Consider the following 17,500-nt stretch of genomic DNA (forward strand, 5'->3'; position numbering starts at 1 on the left):
ATCAAAGTGAGGTTTTACTAAAGCTTGGTAGATGAGATGTAAGGTTGATGCTGGGATCAGGTGCCTAATTCGCTTTAGGGCCCCGATACCAGAGGCGATCTTTTTCGTTAGTTTTTCGATGTGACTATGCCAATCGAGTTTATCGTCTATTATTACACCAAGCGATTTTGTAGCTGAAACCTGGCTCACTTGAGTATTGTTCATTCTAATTGTTGGTGAAGCTGTGAGAGTATTCAGTCTCTGCCTCGACCCTATTAGCATGAATTCAGTTTTAGTCATGTTCAACGTTTGTTCGCTTGTAGCCAGTTGAAGACGTTTTCTAGGTCTTCGTTTAGACAAAACTGAACGTTCTCAAGATTGCTTCCCGCATATGTGAGGTGCGTGTCATCGGCATACATTCTCGGTTTACAATTTGATAAGCAATTTGGAAGATCGTTGATATCTAATAAGAACAATAATGGACGGAGAATGGTCCCTTGAGGGACGCCGCAAGTCAACGAGTAGCTACTGGATAGCGACCCGTTGACAGAGCATTTTTGTGTTCGGTTTTCCAAATATGACTGAAACCATCTGAAAGACTTTCCATGTATACCATAATAGTTTAGTTTCGATAGAAGGATCTGATGATCAACAGTGTCAAAAGCTTTTTTCAAATCTAGAAAAATGACTCCATTGATTTTCTCGTTATCAATATTATATGCCCAAGAATCTGTCGCTTCCAACAAAGCTGTTACAGTTGAATGATTAGCACGAAACCCTGATTGGTTTTGACATAAAATATCGTGCTCTTCCAAATAGGCATATAACTGTTCATAAACTATCCTTTCAAACACCTTCGCCATTATTGGAATCACCGATATTGGGCGGTAATTGTTAGCATCACCGCGGTCACCTTGTTTATAAAGAGGGGTAATCCTTGCATATTTCCAGTCGTCTGAGAACGTCCCTTGGCTAATAGATTGATTGAAAATATCACATATCGGCACACAAATGAGATCAGCACATTCCCTGTTAAGCCTAGCAGATATTTTGTCAAGGCCTGTTGCCTTTGACTTGTCTAGTTTATTTAAAAGTGAAAATACTTTAGTTGGATTGGTGGGTTGGAGCTTAAACCGTTTATGTGTTGCGGTAAGATATCTTTGATAGCTACCATTATCACAATTTATCTCACTGGCAAGTTTTGGACCAATATTAGCAAAGTGGTTATTGAATTCGTTTGATAGCTCCAACGGATTAGTTATCGTTAATCCGTTCACTTTTAGTGACGCCACTGGCGTTTTCCCAGATTTTCGAGAAGTTAGCTCGTTTATAGTCTGCCAGGTCTTTCGGGAGTCGCTGGTTTGCTTATTAAAACTATTTTGGTAAATAAGCTTGCTTAGCTGAGCGTATTTGTTTATTGACTATATTTCTTTGTTTCTTAAATAATGCCCAATCGTTAGGATCATTTGTCTTGCCAGCTTTGATTTTTAATGTCTCTATTATGCATAAGGTCTTTCAATTCAGAGGTAATCTACGGAGAACTCCGTGAACGAACGCGCATCGTTTTCAGTGGGGCATGTTTGTCAGCGATAGCCAGAAATGTACATTTCCATTGCTGCCACATCACGTTTGGGTTGGAAGACTCGTATACATTATCCCAGCATTAAGATAGAGTATCATAACGAAACTTTTGGCGATCGAAATTTCGGAAATTTCTGTATGTAATAGAATTATGTCCGTTAGACATCCCATTCAGGGCAAGTTTTCTATATACATACACCATGCTATGATCACTTATTCCGATATGACAAACTCCCGAACATGCAATCTTATCCGAGCAGTTGGTATGGATTAAATCAATTAGAGTTGATGAGGTGGGTGTTATCCTCGTCGGTTCAGAGATAAGCTGCTCGAGTCCGTAGACATCAGCAATACTCCTTAATTTGGATGTGTTATTGTCATATCGAGTCGTGATCATGTCACAGTTGATGTCTCCCAGTACAAAAAATTCTACATTTTCACTATCCAATCTCCCAATTAGGGATTCAAAAGGTGAGAAAATGCCAATAGGAGAGTCAGGTGGTCTGTACCAAGTAACAATCACAAAAGATTTTGAATTTGGCTTATGGATTTCCAAGCAAAGATTTTCTAGTGTATCCATGTGTAGGTCATTTCGTACTGTAAAGTTGATTGAAGTTTTTACATGGAAGCATACCCCTCCGCCGCATTTTGTTAGTCTATCGCGGCGAACTATTTCGTATCCCGGAATATGAACTTCTTGATCTCGAATACTCACATTCAGTTTCGTTTCATTTATGGAAACAATATCGATATCATTGTTTGCTAATATGATTCTTAATTCGTCTATATGAGTAATTAATTGATTAATATTGAGTGATGCCATTCTAAAACCGCGCAAAGGAGGCAATATTGAGACAGATTTTTCGGCCTTTTGGTTGTTTAATTGATCCCGCACGGCATTGACGGACAGCACATTATCTCATTCTAGGTGCGATTTAAAATTATTATAAAACTGCTCATTACCTTTAAAATTTGAGTGCAGTCCACCTTTGTTGAGTCCACTATGAGATATGTTCTCATGATGGATTAATTTCCATCCATTTTGATGGCAGAACTTCTTTAGATGCTTGTTGGTTGTTTTCACTGCCTGGTCCAGCTTATCTTTTCTGCATACAAGCTCCGACAGCGTAACTGTAGTATCGCAGGTGCCCTCGATCTGTCTCGCGAGATCCACAATCGATTCCGCAACAGCCTCTGGTTCCCTGGTTTTAAGATCATTAGTCCCAATGTGTAAAATCACTTCATTGGGCGAAGATTCCAGATTTGGCTTGAGATAGTGATTCATGGTCACTGTCGTAGCGCCCGAAAAAGGCTTGACTATAACCCTGTGGCCAACTGCTTTTCCCAGATCTTTTCCAGGTATTCTTGAGATCATCGAATCTCCTATGAGCAGGGTTGTGCGCTCTTTTGGTTGTTTTTCGGGTTCGTATTCTTTTCCTGTCAGGGTGTTATTAGGACCTCCTTTACCTTTCGATTTCTTTCTTTTGTTCTTTGATTTCACAATGAAACCTTGTTCTTTGTTGGCGCAAGGTGTTGACTCCTACATATTTTGGACAATGGTATGTTCGTTAGAGGTGTTACTCATTGAACGGCATTGAGTAGCTGCTTCTCTGGATACGATTTGCAATGCAAAACTTAAAGAATCGCGTTCTTGGACTAACTTTTATTTTCTTCCTTCAAAGATAGAACTATCTCCCTAAGTCGAGAATTTTCGGATCTCAGGTCTTCCTCATTAGGTTTCTCTTTTATATGAGCCCATAAGTTCAGCACTTCAGATTTCAGACAGTCCAACTCCTCTTGTACTGATTTGGCATTCTTGTTAAACGCCGGAGTAGAAGCTTCTTCTTCATTCACGAGAATAACTGAGTCGTCATCAGCCGGTATCTGGAGTAGCTTCTTCAGTTTGGCTTTCATTGCTTTTGTATCCGGACCTTGGACTTGAAGGGTACCGGTACTGTTAAATAAAACCAACGTGATTGTCTTCGACTTCAAAGAACTTGACCTTTCAGAGCACAGGCAGCCCAAGCTCACTACGAGAAAAGCGGACGTGACTCTTACCGTGTTGCGTAACGTTTTATATTTAGAAAGGTTTGTATGGGATGTTATCGGTTTGCCTTAAAAGAGAGAAAAAAATGTCTTGTTTTGAAATATAATGGGCTCACTTTATTGCCTTGTTGTTTTCTTTGTTGATTCCGAACGTCTCAGGCCATTTTGAAGCGTTTTCGGCGAGTTAGCGCTATGTTGGTGTTCAACTGCTAAAAGAAAGACAAGGCCGGAAACCTATTTTAGAAGCGTCCGTCGCCCGAAGCGAATAATTCCGCCAAAAAATTTCCACCAGTCTCGATTCCTCCAGAAAATCAAAGCAGAGATGTTGCAGTTCCATTTTCCATTCACTCGATTCACAATTCCTCCCCCAGATCTTTCACTAGCGATACTTTTATCTCCAGATCGATAGGCTTTCCCATTTCGAATTTGGCTGGTTGAAACGACCACTGTCCCTTCGCCGATCGCACAGTATGTTGGGTAACAAAAATAAGCCCGGCGAGGGTAGCCAGCGGCCTGCAGTCCAAAAACAAACCCGTTAGCTCCCCTGGAATTTCGCCGCAGGTTTCGTTCATAGCTTGACACTCAGGAACGTGCACATGGCGATCGATCTCGGGTTTCCACTGAGATATTTAAATTAGTAAACACATTTTCATTCGATGTTGATTGGTCGATCAAAACAATGCGGTCTTGACAAAACCTCTCGAGGGGACCAGGGGAGCTAACGGGTTTGTTTTTGGACTGCAGGCCGCTGGCTACCCTCGCCGGGCTTATTTTTGTTACCCAACATACTGTGCGATCGGCGAAGGGACAGTGGTCGTTTCAACCAGCCAAATTCGAAATGGGAAAGCCTATCGATCTGGAGATAAAAGTATCGCTAGTGAAAGATCTGGGGGAGGAATTGTGAATCGAGTGAATGGAAAATGGAACTGCAACATCTCTGCTTTGATTTTCTGGAGGAATCGAGACTGGTGGAAATTTTTTGGCGGAATTATTCGCTTCGGGCGACGGACGCTTCTAAAATAGGTTTCCGGCCTTGTCTTTCTTTTAGCAGTTGAACACCAACATAGCGCTAACTCGCCGAAAACGCTTCAAAATGGCCTGAGACGTTCGGAATCAACAAAGAAAACAACAAGGCAATAAAGTGAGCCCATTATATTTCAAAACAAGACATTTTTTTTTCTCTTTTAAGGCAAACCGATAACATCCCATACAAACCTTTCTAAATATAAAACGTTACGCAACACGGTAAGAGTCACGTCCGCTTTTCTCGTAGTGAGCTTGGGCTGCCTGTGTTCAGAGGGACTCGCGGTTGCAGAAACTTCCAAATTTAGGACTTTCGAACAAAATTCCTGAAGTTGTGTTAGGCTCCCTTTCCACTTGAATAGACTTTGTTTGTCGTCCCAATGTAGATATTGGTTTAAGGGAGATGAAGAAGGTTCAGTGGCAACAAATTCGGCGGAATTCGTGGAGCCTTCAGATACACGTCCGCAAGCCATCATGCGAGTATCTTGGTCTGATGGAGTCGAAGAGGTGTGATTTTGAATATTTAATAAGTTCCCATGATTTACTGAATCATGCTTTCCCTTGGCCCTTGGATAGCTAATGTCGAACTGTTTTCGTCTTGAGATAACTGGAAGAATATGGTTAACTCTATGATCCGCCTGTAGTTTGCGTTGGATCCCGCCGCGTATTCCTCTGGTTGGTTTTAAGATTCCAGCAAATTTGCAAGCGGTCCATTCAGAACGCCGCAAAGGTTTGATAGTTTGTGTCGAAGTTCATATATTTTGAACTGCGGTATTAAATACGTATGATGCACGATCCTTCGCAGTAGATACCGCAGTTCAAAATATATGAACTTCATATATCCACTGTATCTGATTTATCATCACGGGTTTATTACGAATCAACTTAAACGGCCTGCTCCCAGTTGGCTTGTTAGCTCAATTGGTAGAGCGCTGCACTAGTATCGCAGAGGTCAGTGGTTCGAATCCCGTACAGGCCTGATTTTTTTCAGGTCTGATTTTCGCTATTGCATAAATTGCGCTAACTACTGCGAAGGATCGCGCATCATACATTTTACTTCTGTTGCAAGTTTTAAGTTTTAGCTTGTCAAACACTATACCAAAAGCCCATGGGTCGAGACATTGGCTGGCCTCTCTAATGTATTTGTATACAAAGTCTAAAAAGAAACACACATATTATTATCTCTTTGTCGGGCACTGAGGCACTGTTTGCGGGCCAAGATAAAATTTTAGCTGTTTAGCCCGCTCACACGCTCGCATTTTCAGACTCTTTAATTTTATCGTAATTTTTCTCAGTTTTTAATGTCTCCATGTACTTCAAAGTGAAAATAATAGTAATATAGTATATGCTATTGGTTATGAATAGGTTTCAGACCCCTCTCAGATAAAGTCATTTAATCCTCGCTTAGAGGCTCCGGCTAAAATGACTCTGAATCGGCCCGAAAACATAATTAGACCTTCTGTTAACGGCTTTTTTCCCTTTGATCTAAACACATTGACGCAATTAATCTCCAAGAATATCTCGTCTGGAGATTTGAACCTCCGTTAAAGTTAAAGATTTTTCAATGAGCGCCTGAAAAGTAGTAACAATATGGTTTCGGCACATATGGTATCGTGAATGATTCATTTCATTTCATTTTTACGCGTTTATGGAGGGAGGAGGGATCTGTAGAATAAGTATGCAGTTAAAAGGCGTCACTCGTCTTCAATGAATTCTTCCTGGTCTTTAATTGGTTGTTTAAGATGCTTTTGTAACGAAAATAAACTGCACTGCTCTTGACAGTGCTCATAAACAGAGTGAAAAAAGAGGGGGCTGAATTTTCACATGTACAGCCCCTCCCGCCAAATCCTGCTCCGAACCTTTTTAATTTCGACATGTGTATCGACGCTCAGCTTAATAAGGCGATAGAAAGTATAAGCCAGCCGTGTCGAATGTAGCCTGTAATTCAATACTGCAGAACATAAAAATCCATTAGTAACAGACTGCGCGCCGGAGAGTTCAATTAAATTTTATTTACCGTTTGACTTGTACTAAATTTAGAAGTCGATAATTGCCAAAACTAAGAAATATAAATAATTTACCATTTCAACTTTGTTGATATATCCAAATTATTAAGAAATATAAACCCCTCGTCAAAGCGATCGATCTAACAGTTACGTCGCTCTAGGGAAAGGTTACACATTGATTAGCATCCGCTGTTTTTCACCATGAATAAGCTGTCAAACTCCTTGGGTTTTCTGTGCCTCATGGCTACAGTTTTATTGCAGACCTTTTTTCAGGATAGTGAAGCTGTCATGCCTGTTGCAAAATGCCCAGAGAAATCGCTTTATTGTCCTGGACATAAGCGCTTTTCACTGAGCCGGGGAAAAGAAGGTAACTCAAGCATTAACATTCGTTTAAACACTTCAAATTGGCAAAGCGTAAGCTGAACATTTGTAATTTATCTACGACAAAAAAAAAAAATTTGGGCACATGTATTTGTGGTAACAGCCGGAGCTGAATAGAATTATAATCTTCAGTTAGGACAAAAGTAAAAGGACTAAATCATCTTGGGCCTGGTGATATACCTCAGTCAACTTTCTTTCTTATTTTTCGCCTTAAAGAATAATCCTAGTTCTCAAAACTCATTCAGAGTAGGGATTAAGGTTTGGATCTGTTTGGTTTAAAAACTAATTGCGATGTCCCTTAACCTGTTACCGCTCGAGGTGATCAATCGGAAATTAGGATTTTCTTGCAATTCTCCTAAACTCTTCAGTGAACAGGTGCTGAATAGAAAGAATCAAGAATATTATCCACTGTTTCTCTATCGGACATCACACCTCAATCTCAGTGATGGCTGACTGAGAAATGCTTGAATAATAGTTGTTTCTCAAGTTTTCCTTTAAAATTTTTGCGCGGGAAATCGGCGCAGTGGGCCAAAATTGATTCTTTAGCGCATGCTCGATGTTTTACCACTGTAGCTGTATTGTGGTCTCGTAAAAAAAAATTGCCCTCAGGGGCTATGAAAACGGGTGAAATGCATCAGTTAGGAGAAAAGGCTTTTCAAGTACAATATGGGCGCTAGCTGGCGTCGCGCGTCAAATTTGAATGTACAGAGACAAAAAGAAATGAAGTTTTTAATTTTTGATCGGTCACTTCTGTCATTTGAAATTGCACGTTTCATTTCAAATATTACTGTTTCAGGCAGTTGAACATCAAAGATGCATTTGTGAGGCCGCACATACTTTAAACTGCGAGAGTGAAGAACTTCAGTGAAAACAGCTGGAAGATGACGGACGCCATTAAGGAACACCTGTTTAGTTGGAAGTTTTGTTTAATTAAAAACCCTCTGTCGCTTAAAATAAAGTGAAACTCTTAGTTTAAACAGCTTGCCGTCTGAACTGTTTTTACAAAGTTTAGAAACCGCACAAGTTCCGAAAATTCCTTCCATTTAGCTTCAGTAAAATACCTCCTTCGCCAGCGAAAAGATTTGAAAGTGATCCTAAATCGAGAGGGCAGAAAATGTTCTCTGTCCAAGTTAACAAAAGAAACTTACATTTTCTTTTCAACCCATTAAATTAAAGCTCGAGATCGTAAGACTGCGCTTAAAATTCGAGATTTCCAACTATTTACATTGTGTGTGCATCATTAACAGCACAATCCTAAAAATAATTAATTCAAGTAGTGGCAGTTTTAGACTCTGGGACCGAGCAGTTACTCAGGGATTTCCATTGTTCAACTCCTTCCGGTTCCACTGTACCCACCTGAAAATAAATGAACAGGTCCAATCAATCAATCAATCAATCAATCAATTAGCGATAAAATAAATTAGAAAAAAAATGTTGCCTTATATCAATCAATATATAAATTAATTCCATGCGAATTAAACGAAATTAACATCCAAATTCTATTTTGGGTAAACTGGGGTCCTTCTGCGCAAATGACGTGATTAATTCCCGATCCAAACTAAAAGCCTATATTTTGTCACAGATTATTTATATGAGCTCAAAACTGTTTCGTACATCATTAGACCAAGTGAAAGAAAATGTTTGAGACAGTTAAAATGGGGAAACCAGTGAGTATTGAGGATTGAAATGGAAAGAAAGCCCAAGAGAACCTAAATATAGTAGGTTTTATTTGGGCCTCTTCAGAAGAGGATACCACGAATGAGGGCCGAGAAAACGCTTATGAATGAATCGCGAAATTTGCATTCTTTATGACTATGACGAAGTAAAGGACCATAAATATGCAAAAAAAAAAAGAACGAAGCTAATACCCAGCTATCTTCACCGAACAAGCCTGGTCAATAACGGATTTACTGTTTAAGAAAAGGATTTCACTTTATCAAGAATCAAGAATGACTTGTTTACTACGAGAGCCAGGAAAGAAAGCCAACTGTGTTTGTAGCAAAATAAAGCCACTAGAATCATCTATATTTTCTTTGTTTTGACTATCCTCTAGCTCTCTTTACTTCTCTATACAAGAATTGCAAAGTTAGTACTGACTCAATTTTTTTTCTTACCTGGGATCAAAGCGGGCAATCCTAAGCAGGCAAGATGGGCCCATCATGCCCGCTCGAGTGTCCAATCAGAACACAGGATTCGCTTTATATCGCCCGCGGGCGCTGCCAGCGATATACTAACAGAACTTATTATCCAACTACACTTCAGTGGTGTCTCGCGTGCAAGCGATGTAGCGCGTCCGGTTTAAACTGAAGGTATCTAAACCACTATATCAAATTAAAGCTTATATGACTGGCTATTAGACTATACCAAAAATTTTGAAAAAAAATTAAATGTCGAGTGTTTCACAACTTCTAAATGCGAGCGCCCGAATCACCCTTTAAGAACTACAAGTCAAAAGGAATTTGTTCGAATGCTCTCAAATTTTGACAGTAGCTAGTTAAAAAAAACGTGTCTCTGAATTTTTTATTTCTAAATACTTTTTTTATCAAGAGTGAATTTGTACGATCACTCCACATTTTTTTAATCCTATTTCAAAAATGTTCCATAACTTTTCACTGAAGTTGAATATGGCAAATCACAGACACGTTATTTTAGCGCTTTGGCCCCGGAAACGGAGGAGCACATTAGACAAGCGCAAAACAAAATTCGCTTTAATATGTAACGTTCAAAAGGTGATTCGGACGCTCGCATTTAGAAGTCGAGAAAAATTCTACAATTAATTTTTTTTCAAAATTTTTGGTAGAGTCTGATAGCCAGTCCTATAAGCTTTAATTTGATATAGGGGTTTAGATATCTACAGTTTAAACCGGACGCGCTACATCGCTTGCACGCGAGACACCCCTGAAGGTGCACGGTAACCTTAAGTGTTAAAAGCAGAGCTACTTCTCAAATGAATGGCACACTGTGGTTACTGTAACATGTGATGCGGCGAGACCATTTAGTGGGGTGCAGCACTGTTTTTATTGGTAAAACTGCATAATCAAGATTAAATGCAGTTGTTTTCTGATTTCCTGTAATCTATGGTAAGATTTCTGCATGGCCCTGTACTTCCTTACTGCACCTGTCAATGGGTTGTTCCAGGGTAGAGGTGGGGGGGGGGGGGGTTGGTTTGCAGCCCCCCGCCTCTTGGTTAGGGATTTTGAAATTCATGCACTGCCTTACTGCCATCTCCCACTCCTAATCCTGGGAAAGCCATTAATGAGTACATATTTCCAACTTTAACAAGATGTAATTTTGTTCAGTCAATAATACTGTATTGTACATATAGCTACACGTGACATTAATAATTTTACCTTACCCTAGATCCACGATCTTTTAGCCACTGAAACTCGTCCTGGATTTCAAAACCGTGCACCTTCAGGTGGCTGGGACGTTTCTTTTTCTTGGGCTCGCTGAATGACCCTCCAAACAGCCTCGAGATAATACTAATTGAAGACAAACCTCGCAAGACCACGCTGGGGTATGGGCTGCACGCGGCAAACGTGACGCCCTTGGCCAAGCGACTCACTTATATACTTTGTTACTTAAGGGAAACAGAAGTAAGTAAAGCTTTATTCACACAGGGTAGCCCGTTCAGCTCTAAGGCTGGTATCCATAGGGTCCCTGTTTCTTAAAAAGAATTTACATCAAGGTTTTCAATTATATATATATATATATATATATGTATGTATATATATGACTAGAATTCTAAAACTACATTTACAGCCTAAGACTACAAAGCCAAAACACGATTAAGACCTAAAATAGTAGATAAAATATCAAAGCTAAGATGAAAAGAAGTGTCTTGCCCGGTGGCAGAACGTTTGAAAGTTTTCACTCTTCACAATCTTTAAAGGGAGTTTATTAAAAAATTCTGCGTAAGCAAAAAGAAACGAGTCATCCTCGGTGTAAAATCCTGACGAGGTTTTCTTTGTTTCATAAGGTATATTCTTGCTGTGCGCTATTCTTTTTCATGTTTTGTTGTCTTTGTTTTACGTCACTCGTGAGCTTCACAGGTTTTTACACCGAGGATGAACTAAAGAAAGGTCCTTTTCCTAACATTTTGTTTTACTTTTGGTAGGGATAACCTCATACTTTGCCTCGTGGAATAGTTGTGAATATTCGAAAATCTGGTAAAATATGATGAAAAGTAACTAGGAACTAATCAGAGAAGACAGAGAAAAGCAAGTTTAGCCCAGTGGTAATAGCGTCTACTGGAAAGGCAATATTGGTAGTACATGGCGGCGACAGGGCTGTTTGGTATCTCGGCAGCTGTCTACTTAACTTCTTTGCTTTATTATGCCAGTAAACCGGCATAAAATGTTTCGACATTGCAGTCTTGCTTGGTACAGAACCTTTGGAAGGATTAAACAAGTGCTGGAAAAGCGACTCCACGGGACAATTAGCTAAAACTGCGCTGAATGAGTTTGCAGCTCGAGCAGTCAACATGGCGGGCAACCATAAAGTCAAACTCTCAAAGCACACCACCTCTACTTTAGCCTATTACCTATGCTTATCGCTACTCTTGTCCAGTGCTAATGTTGAGCGAAACCCTGGTCCTGAATCAATTTCTCAAAATAGAAATTTCAAGTTGAGTACGGTCAAAGGACTAAGAATTTGTCATTTGAATGTGCGAAGTTTTGTCAACAAGATCGATGAGATGCGGATTTTTTGCGAGACCCACCCACCGCACGTTCTGTCCCTGGACGAAACTTGGCTAGATTCACCAATGAGTGACAGTGAAATTCAGCTTCCCGGCTACTCACTTGTACGAAGAACTAAAACCCGCCGAAATGGTTGTGTTCTCATCTACGTTTCCTCGAACCTTGATTACAAGGTTATTCAAGAATTTGAAAATGATCAACTGGATATTCAATGTCTTTGGATGGAAATAACACCTCCAAAATCTAAAGGCTTTATTTTCTGTTCCTGCTATCGCCCGCCGAATGTGGATGACGTATCGACTTACGTTGAGGGCTTAAGAAGCATGTTAACAGTAATGGCTGATCAGGAAAGGGAAATTGTCATTAACGGTGATCTGAATTTCGATCTGAAACAGTCGACCAAACCCGCATCTACAAAAAGCGCTTTATTAACATGACGAAAGAGTTTTCTCTGCGGCAGATTATTCACAATTTCCCTCGCATAACTGAAAATTCAAAGACTCTGATAGATTTATTTTTTACCAGTCGTCCGGATCTATATGTCTCGGGGGTAATACCAGTTGGCTTTAGTGATCACTCTGCGACATATGCCGTCCGTAAACTACATCGTTTAAAACCGCCTCCCCCGAGGATAATTGACACCCGGAGTTTCAAGCGTTTCAATCGTGATGCTTTCATTGAAGATCTAAATAAAGTTCCGTGGTCATTGATAAATTCCTTCGCAGACTCCCATGCCCCAAGAATCCGTGTGCGAGTCAGGGGACATAAGGTACCGTGGCTGACATGCGAGGTGAAACAACTAATGAATGAAAGAGATCACTTTCATAATCTGGCATTGAGGACAAACAATGACCTTCACTAGAGCTCTTACAAGCGCTTACGCAATGTTGTGACTTTGAAGCTCAGAAAAGAGAAACAAAGATATTATTATGAACAATTCCGGGAGACAAGAGGAGATTCCCGTGGGACCTGCAAAAAACCTAAAACAACTACTCGGAAGTGGCTCAAAGAGTAACAGCGCTGATGCTCGTACGGCAAATGAAGCAAATTAAAGACAAGTGTAACACTTTTAGTCGCTTCTTTGTCTCTTATGCCGAAGATTTAAGGTGGATCCACCGATCTAGCGCGCGATCTTTTTCCAAATGGCTGCCGCAAATTGATCGTCCAGAAAAATTTAATCTACGAAAGATCACTGTATCAGAGGTTAGTAAGGCTCTTAAAGATTTAAAATCGAAGAAAGCGACAGGTGTTGATGGTATTCCATCTCGTCTACTAAAGGACGGATCACACGCCCTGGCTTCTCCATTGTCGGTCATTTTCAATTTAACTATCCAACAAAACGTTATCCCTGCTGAATGGAAAGAAGCGAAGGTGACCCCTCTGCATAAATCAGGTTCAGAAGATGACCCTAAAAACTACCGCTCCATATCCGTATTACCAGTAGTAACTAAAGTCCTAGAACGTTTAATCCACAAGCAACTTGCAAGTTTTTTTGACGATCATAACTTGCTCTGTAAATAAAAATCGGTTTTAGAAGAATGCACTCAACTGAAACGGCTGTATCTTATTCCACCGACGAGATTCTCATGAATATGGATAAGGGCTTAGTTACTGGTTCTGTGTTTATTGACCTGGCAAAGGCTTTCGACACAGTTGACCATGACATTTTGCTTAGAAAATTAGACTATTATGGTATATGTAACGAAAGCCTTCGATGGTTTAAGAACTACTTCACGGCAAGAAAGCAGTTCGTGCACATTGATTCTCAATAATCTGAAGAGCTTGCCATAACTTCTGGAGTACCGCAAGGGTCCATCCTCGGACCTTGTTATTCATTGTCTACATTAATGATTTACCCCGTTGTGTCAAACACTGTTCTGTGAATATGTACGCTGACGACACAGTTTTATATCTTGCTGGCCAAACAGTAGACAATCTAACTTTTTACATTAACCAAAATCTTCAGTAAAGGCTGATAGTTTCGAAAGAAACTGTTTGGGGCTGCGTCGGTGGGAGTAACGAAATAATTTGGATATATCAACAAAGTTGAAATGGTAAATTAGCCACCGTAATGATTACAAAAGCTGACGTTTCGAGCGTTAGCCCTTCGTCGGAGCAAATAACCAAATAATTTGGATATATCACTCCGACGAAGGGCTAACGCTCGAAACTTCAGCTTTTGTAATCATTACGGTGGCTAATTTACCATTTCAACTTTGTTGATATATCCAAGATCTTCAGTGTCTATCTGAATGGCTAGAAGACGTACAACAATCTTGTTCTCAATGTTTCAAAAACTGTGTAGTATTTACATCTAAAAGTGTGTAGTATTTACATCTCGAAGGCATAAAGAGCGCGATTGTATTTTAAATCTTAATCTTCTCGGAAATTCCATATCTTGCGAAACTACTTTTAAATACCTAGGCGTGGTGTTCGACAATTTTTGACTTGGAAGGCTCACGTGGACTATGAGTGTAAAAAGGTGGCGTCAACAGTTAGTCATTCTGGGCCGTATTAGAAGTTTCGTCACAAAAGAGGCAGCAACACTTGTTCATAATGCTTTAATTCTCCCCTTATTTGATTACTGTGACATTGCCTGGAGTAACCTTCTACAACAAGATATAGATCGACTACCGCGCTTACAAAAAGATAAGAAGTGTAACTTTGTGCTGTGCAATTCCATCTGCTTTGTTTTGCGATCGCAGTAGAGATATGCAAAGAAACGATCAATTCATCTGGACATTTGGATGCTTGTCCATCTTTAATCGGTGAGCGCGAACCTTAAACCTGTTCAGCAGTTATGGTCATTACGATGGTCGATAGTTACGCTGTGTGGTAGACCTGAAACTTCTCCAGCGGAAATAAGATGGTGACGGCGTAGAATTCGCCTCAGTTTTCTTTTAATAGATAAACAAGCTCATTTTATTTTTAAGAAATTTTTTCTTAATCCTCTGGCTGTAAGTTGGCGGCTACTCGCAACCTGCACTAAAGGTCCGGTCATTCTTTATATCCTGGACGGGGTAGGGGGATGGGATGGAATGGGAAGATTCTAGTTGTGTCAAAATAAAATATATCAAATCCCCCCCCCCCCCTTGTGTGTTTAGTATCATTATGACCCCCCTTCATTGGCAGTCAATTTGCTAAATATCCTCCGTCATACTCTGTTAGCGACGACTGATCGCCGTTCCGTTCCCCTTGAAAACCAACCGATCCCCCAGAATCCTCCAACTGCCCCCCCCATTCCACGACTCCGTCCCAGGCAACAAATAAGGACTGGTCCCCAATAACATAAAAAAGAATACAAGTATGGTAAACGTTTTATCGTTTCGTGCAAAAGAATTTTGAGCATACGGAGTTATTGCCTCTATTTCTAACATCTTGGGTCTCGAAGAGTTGACTAAGACTAACTGAAAATGGTAAATTTCAGTTCCGTGGCGAAGACTAGCTTGGCGCTTTAATTGAAGGTACATACCACTGATCACTATTACTTTATATACATGTTAACGTTAAGTTCTTATAGCTTTTTGAACCAAGTTCATGATAGATTGACAGAATCTATCAGAGAATTGTTTCTCCGTATTGAAAGGTTTTGCCAATAAAAGTCACCAGCTATCTGTTGATTTTCCTCAGTACCTTTTTAAATATTTATCATGAACTTCCCCCTATGATAGTGGGTATCTACTTAAAATAACATGCTAAACATTTTGTGGACACTTCTGGGATCTTTTCTTCGCAATTTATTTATGCAGATTAGGATCAGTATAGCAGGGCTTTGAATTCATTCAAATGTTATTCAACGATATAAAAAAAGAGAATATATTGAGAGGGAATCAGGGCGCGCGTAACTGGGATTTTTCAAAGGAAAGGAGGGTTATGACCTGCGGGCAGACCTATTGCATGACACACGAAGCCCTCTGCATCCTACCCCTTAAGGTCTGCACCCTTCCCCTTAAGGTGTTAAGTCCCACTTGATTATACTTATGTACGCAGGTGGGACAGTTAGATTAAGCTTTATTGTCAAATAACACATCACAGAGACCTGTTCGAGGATCCAACCCGTCGGTGCCTTTCGATGAGGCCATCACTGAGGGAGGCTGTCGTTTCACTCACTACCAGGATCATCAGAGGTGACCACATTCAAAGTTTCCTCACAGTTGAATAAATATTTTATAAATAGATTCCTTATTGCCGTGGGTCTATTCAGAGAAAGACTAATCACAAAGAAGTGGCACACCAGGAGCAGCCGAGTGTGTCAATAATGTTCTTACCACTATTTATTTCATGAAATAAAGAAGCAAAAAAGTTTTTGTCATCTATGCTTCTATCCTCCAAGACACTTCAAATAAGGACAGCCAGGCTGAGATTAGCCAAAATTTTAAGAACATAGTAAAAACATATCCAGGCCGAGAACTTCCTTTATTTTCCTCTTTTATTTTCTGAGAAGTATAATAAATATATCTCATTAGACGTTTTGTTGAGTAGTATCGCTGACTATTTTTACGAGTTGTGCCGTATTATGACGAGCCCGTAGGGCGAGTCAAAACACAAACAAAGAGTAAAAATACTCAGCGATACTACACAACCAAACGTCTAATAAGAGATTTATTATCCAGCACGCCAAATTGTTATTTCAGTGCGGGCGAATTTGGTGGATATTTCTGGAGTACAAATATCGCGTGATATTTGTACTCTACGAAGCACAATTGGATAATAAAAGGTAAAAGAAAAGTAACAGTATGATCTAACAGGACAACTGTTTGTTATATAATTCAAAATAACGGTATATACACATAATAAAGCCCACCAATCTATTTCATTTTAATAAGTCGCGCGCATGGGGATTAAAGCTGCACGGGAAATGTATTGGTGGGGATCGATGGAGCCATAGTAAAAACGAAAAAAGCCAGCAAGGCAGTTCCATTGTAAATAATTTCTGAATTTTGGATGGTTCGTTTAATTAACATAATCGGCTTAAATCCTCCGCCATTTCTGGGTGTTGCAACAGCAGATGGGTTTGAGCACTGTTCGGTTTCTTTTGATCTCTGTCTTCATATATTAGTCATTTCAAGATGAAACAACCTGCAACATATAAATTTTCTCGACGGCAAAAAGTCAACATATCGTAATAAATTAACGGTTACGTGTTTATTCTAAGGATGATGGAAGTTAAAGAATACAGAAGGACATTGACATATAGAACTATATATAATAATATATATTTTAGTATGTTTAAATGAGAATGGCACATATAAAGCAATTGTAGTTAAGCCACAAATTAAACTTTCAATTAAGGAAGTCTAACGACGCTATACGAAGAACACAGTATTTACCTAGAGTTGATTTTTTTAAGGTTCGTGTACTATTCATAGTTCCGATCTGTCAATCAGCAATGCGGAATCAACCAATCAGAAGGAAGCGTGCGGCATGCTGCCATCTTGTCCCACAACTTTTTTGAAAACATAGAGGCGCGAACGGCGGAGTGTCTAGCCCTTCAGACAATTTGGCGAAAATTCCAGACCAGATTTGAAATGAAATGAAATGAAATGAAATGAATTTGCATAATATGGCGGATGGACACGTTTTCCTAGCTCCGAAGGCTGATCGCTTTATCTCCAGGCCGCGGCTTGTTAGGACCAGTTCCTTGCCTGATTTGAGTAAAGTACATACTGACTCAACTCTGGTAGTCGCTGATCAGATTAATAACAAGAATATGTCTACTTCTGTACCCGAATACGGTTCGCTTTCCTCGTCCTTTGAAATGAGCGAAATGGCTGCTATCAAGAA

General features: G+C 39.9%; 2 protein-coding genes and 1 long non-coding RNA gene across 4 annotated transcripts in view; 2 read left to right on the top strand and 1 right to left on the bottom strand.

Moving 5' to 3' along the window:
• LOC148728982 (uncharacterized) overlaps nucleotides 1–7,993 on the top strand; it is a 14,209-nt gene extending 6,216 nt beyond the window's left edge. Inside the window, exons 1-2 of one of the 2 annotated variants that reach the window (XR_015988774.1) lie at nucleotides 6,229–7,002; nucleotides 7,813–7,993. This is a non-coding gene — a long non-coding RNA (uncharacterized LOC148728982). Of the gene's footprint in view, nucleotides 1–6,228; nucleotides 7,003–7,812 lie in introns of those variants that run through there. The other variant, XR_015988773.1, reaches the window with a different exon arrangement.
• LOC148728983 (uncharacterized) lies at nucleotides 2,420–3,474 on the bottom strand. Its single transcript, XM_088762989.1, has 2 exons — nucleotides 3,250–3,474; nucleotides 2,420–3,100 (listed from the first exon to the last, which is right to left on the bottom strand). Exons 1-2 carry the CDS (start codon nucleotides 3,472–3,474, stop codon nucleotides 2,480–2,482), a joined length of 846 nt encoding a protein of 281 aa, XP_088619115.1. The 3' UTR covers nucleotides 2,420–2,479.
• Nucleotides 7,994–17,270: 9,277 nt separating the features above from the next.
• LOC148728984 (uncharacterized) overlaps nucleotides 17,271–17,500 on the top strand; it is a 4,571-nt gene continuing 4,341 nt past the window's right edge. Inside the window, exon 1 of the mRNA XM_088725232.1 lies at nucleotides 17,271–17,500. This exon is cut by the window's right edge and continues 1,187 nt beyond it. Within this exon, the coding sequence (XP_088581358.1) occupies nucleotides 17,280–17,500 (221 nt within the window). The 5' untranslated portion in view covers nucleotides 17,271–17,279.

Source organism: Stylophora pistillata, chromosome 6 (genome assembly GCF_964205215.1).
Source record: "Stylophora pistillata chromosome 6, jaStyPist1.2, whole genome shotgun sequence".
NCBI lineage: Eukaryota > Metazoa > Cnidaria > Anthozoa > Scleractinia > Pocilloporidae > Stylophora > Stylophora pistillata.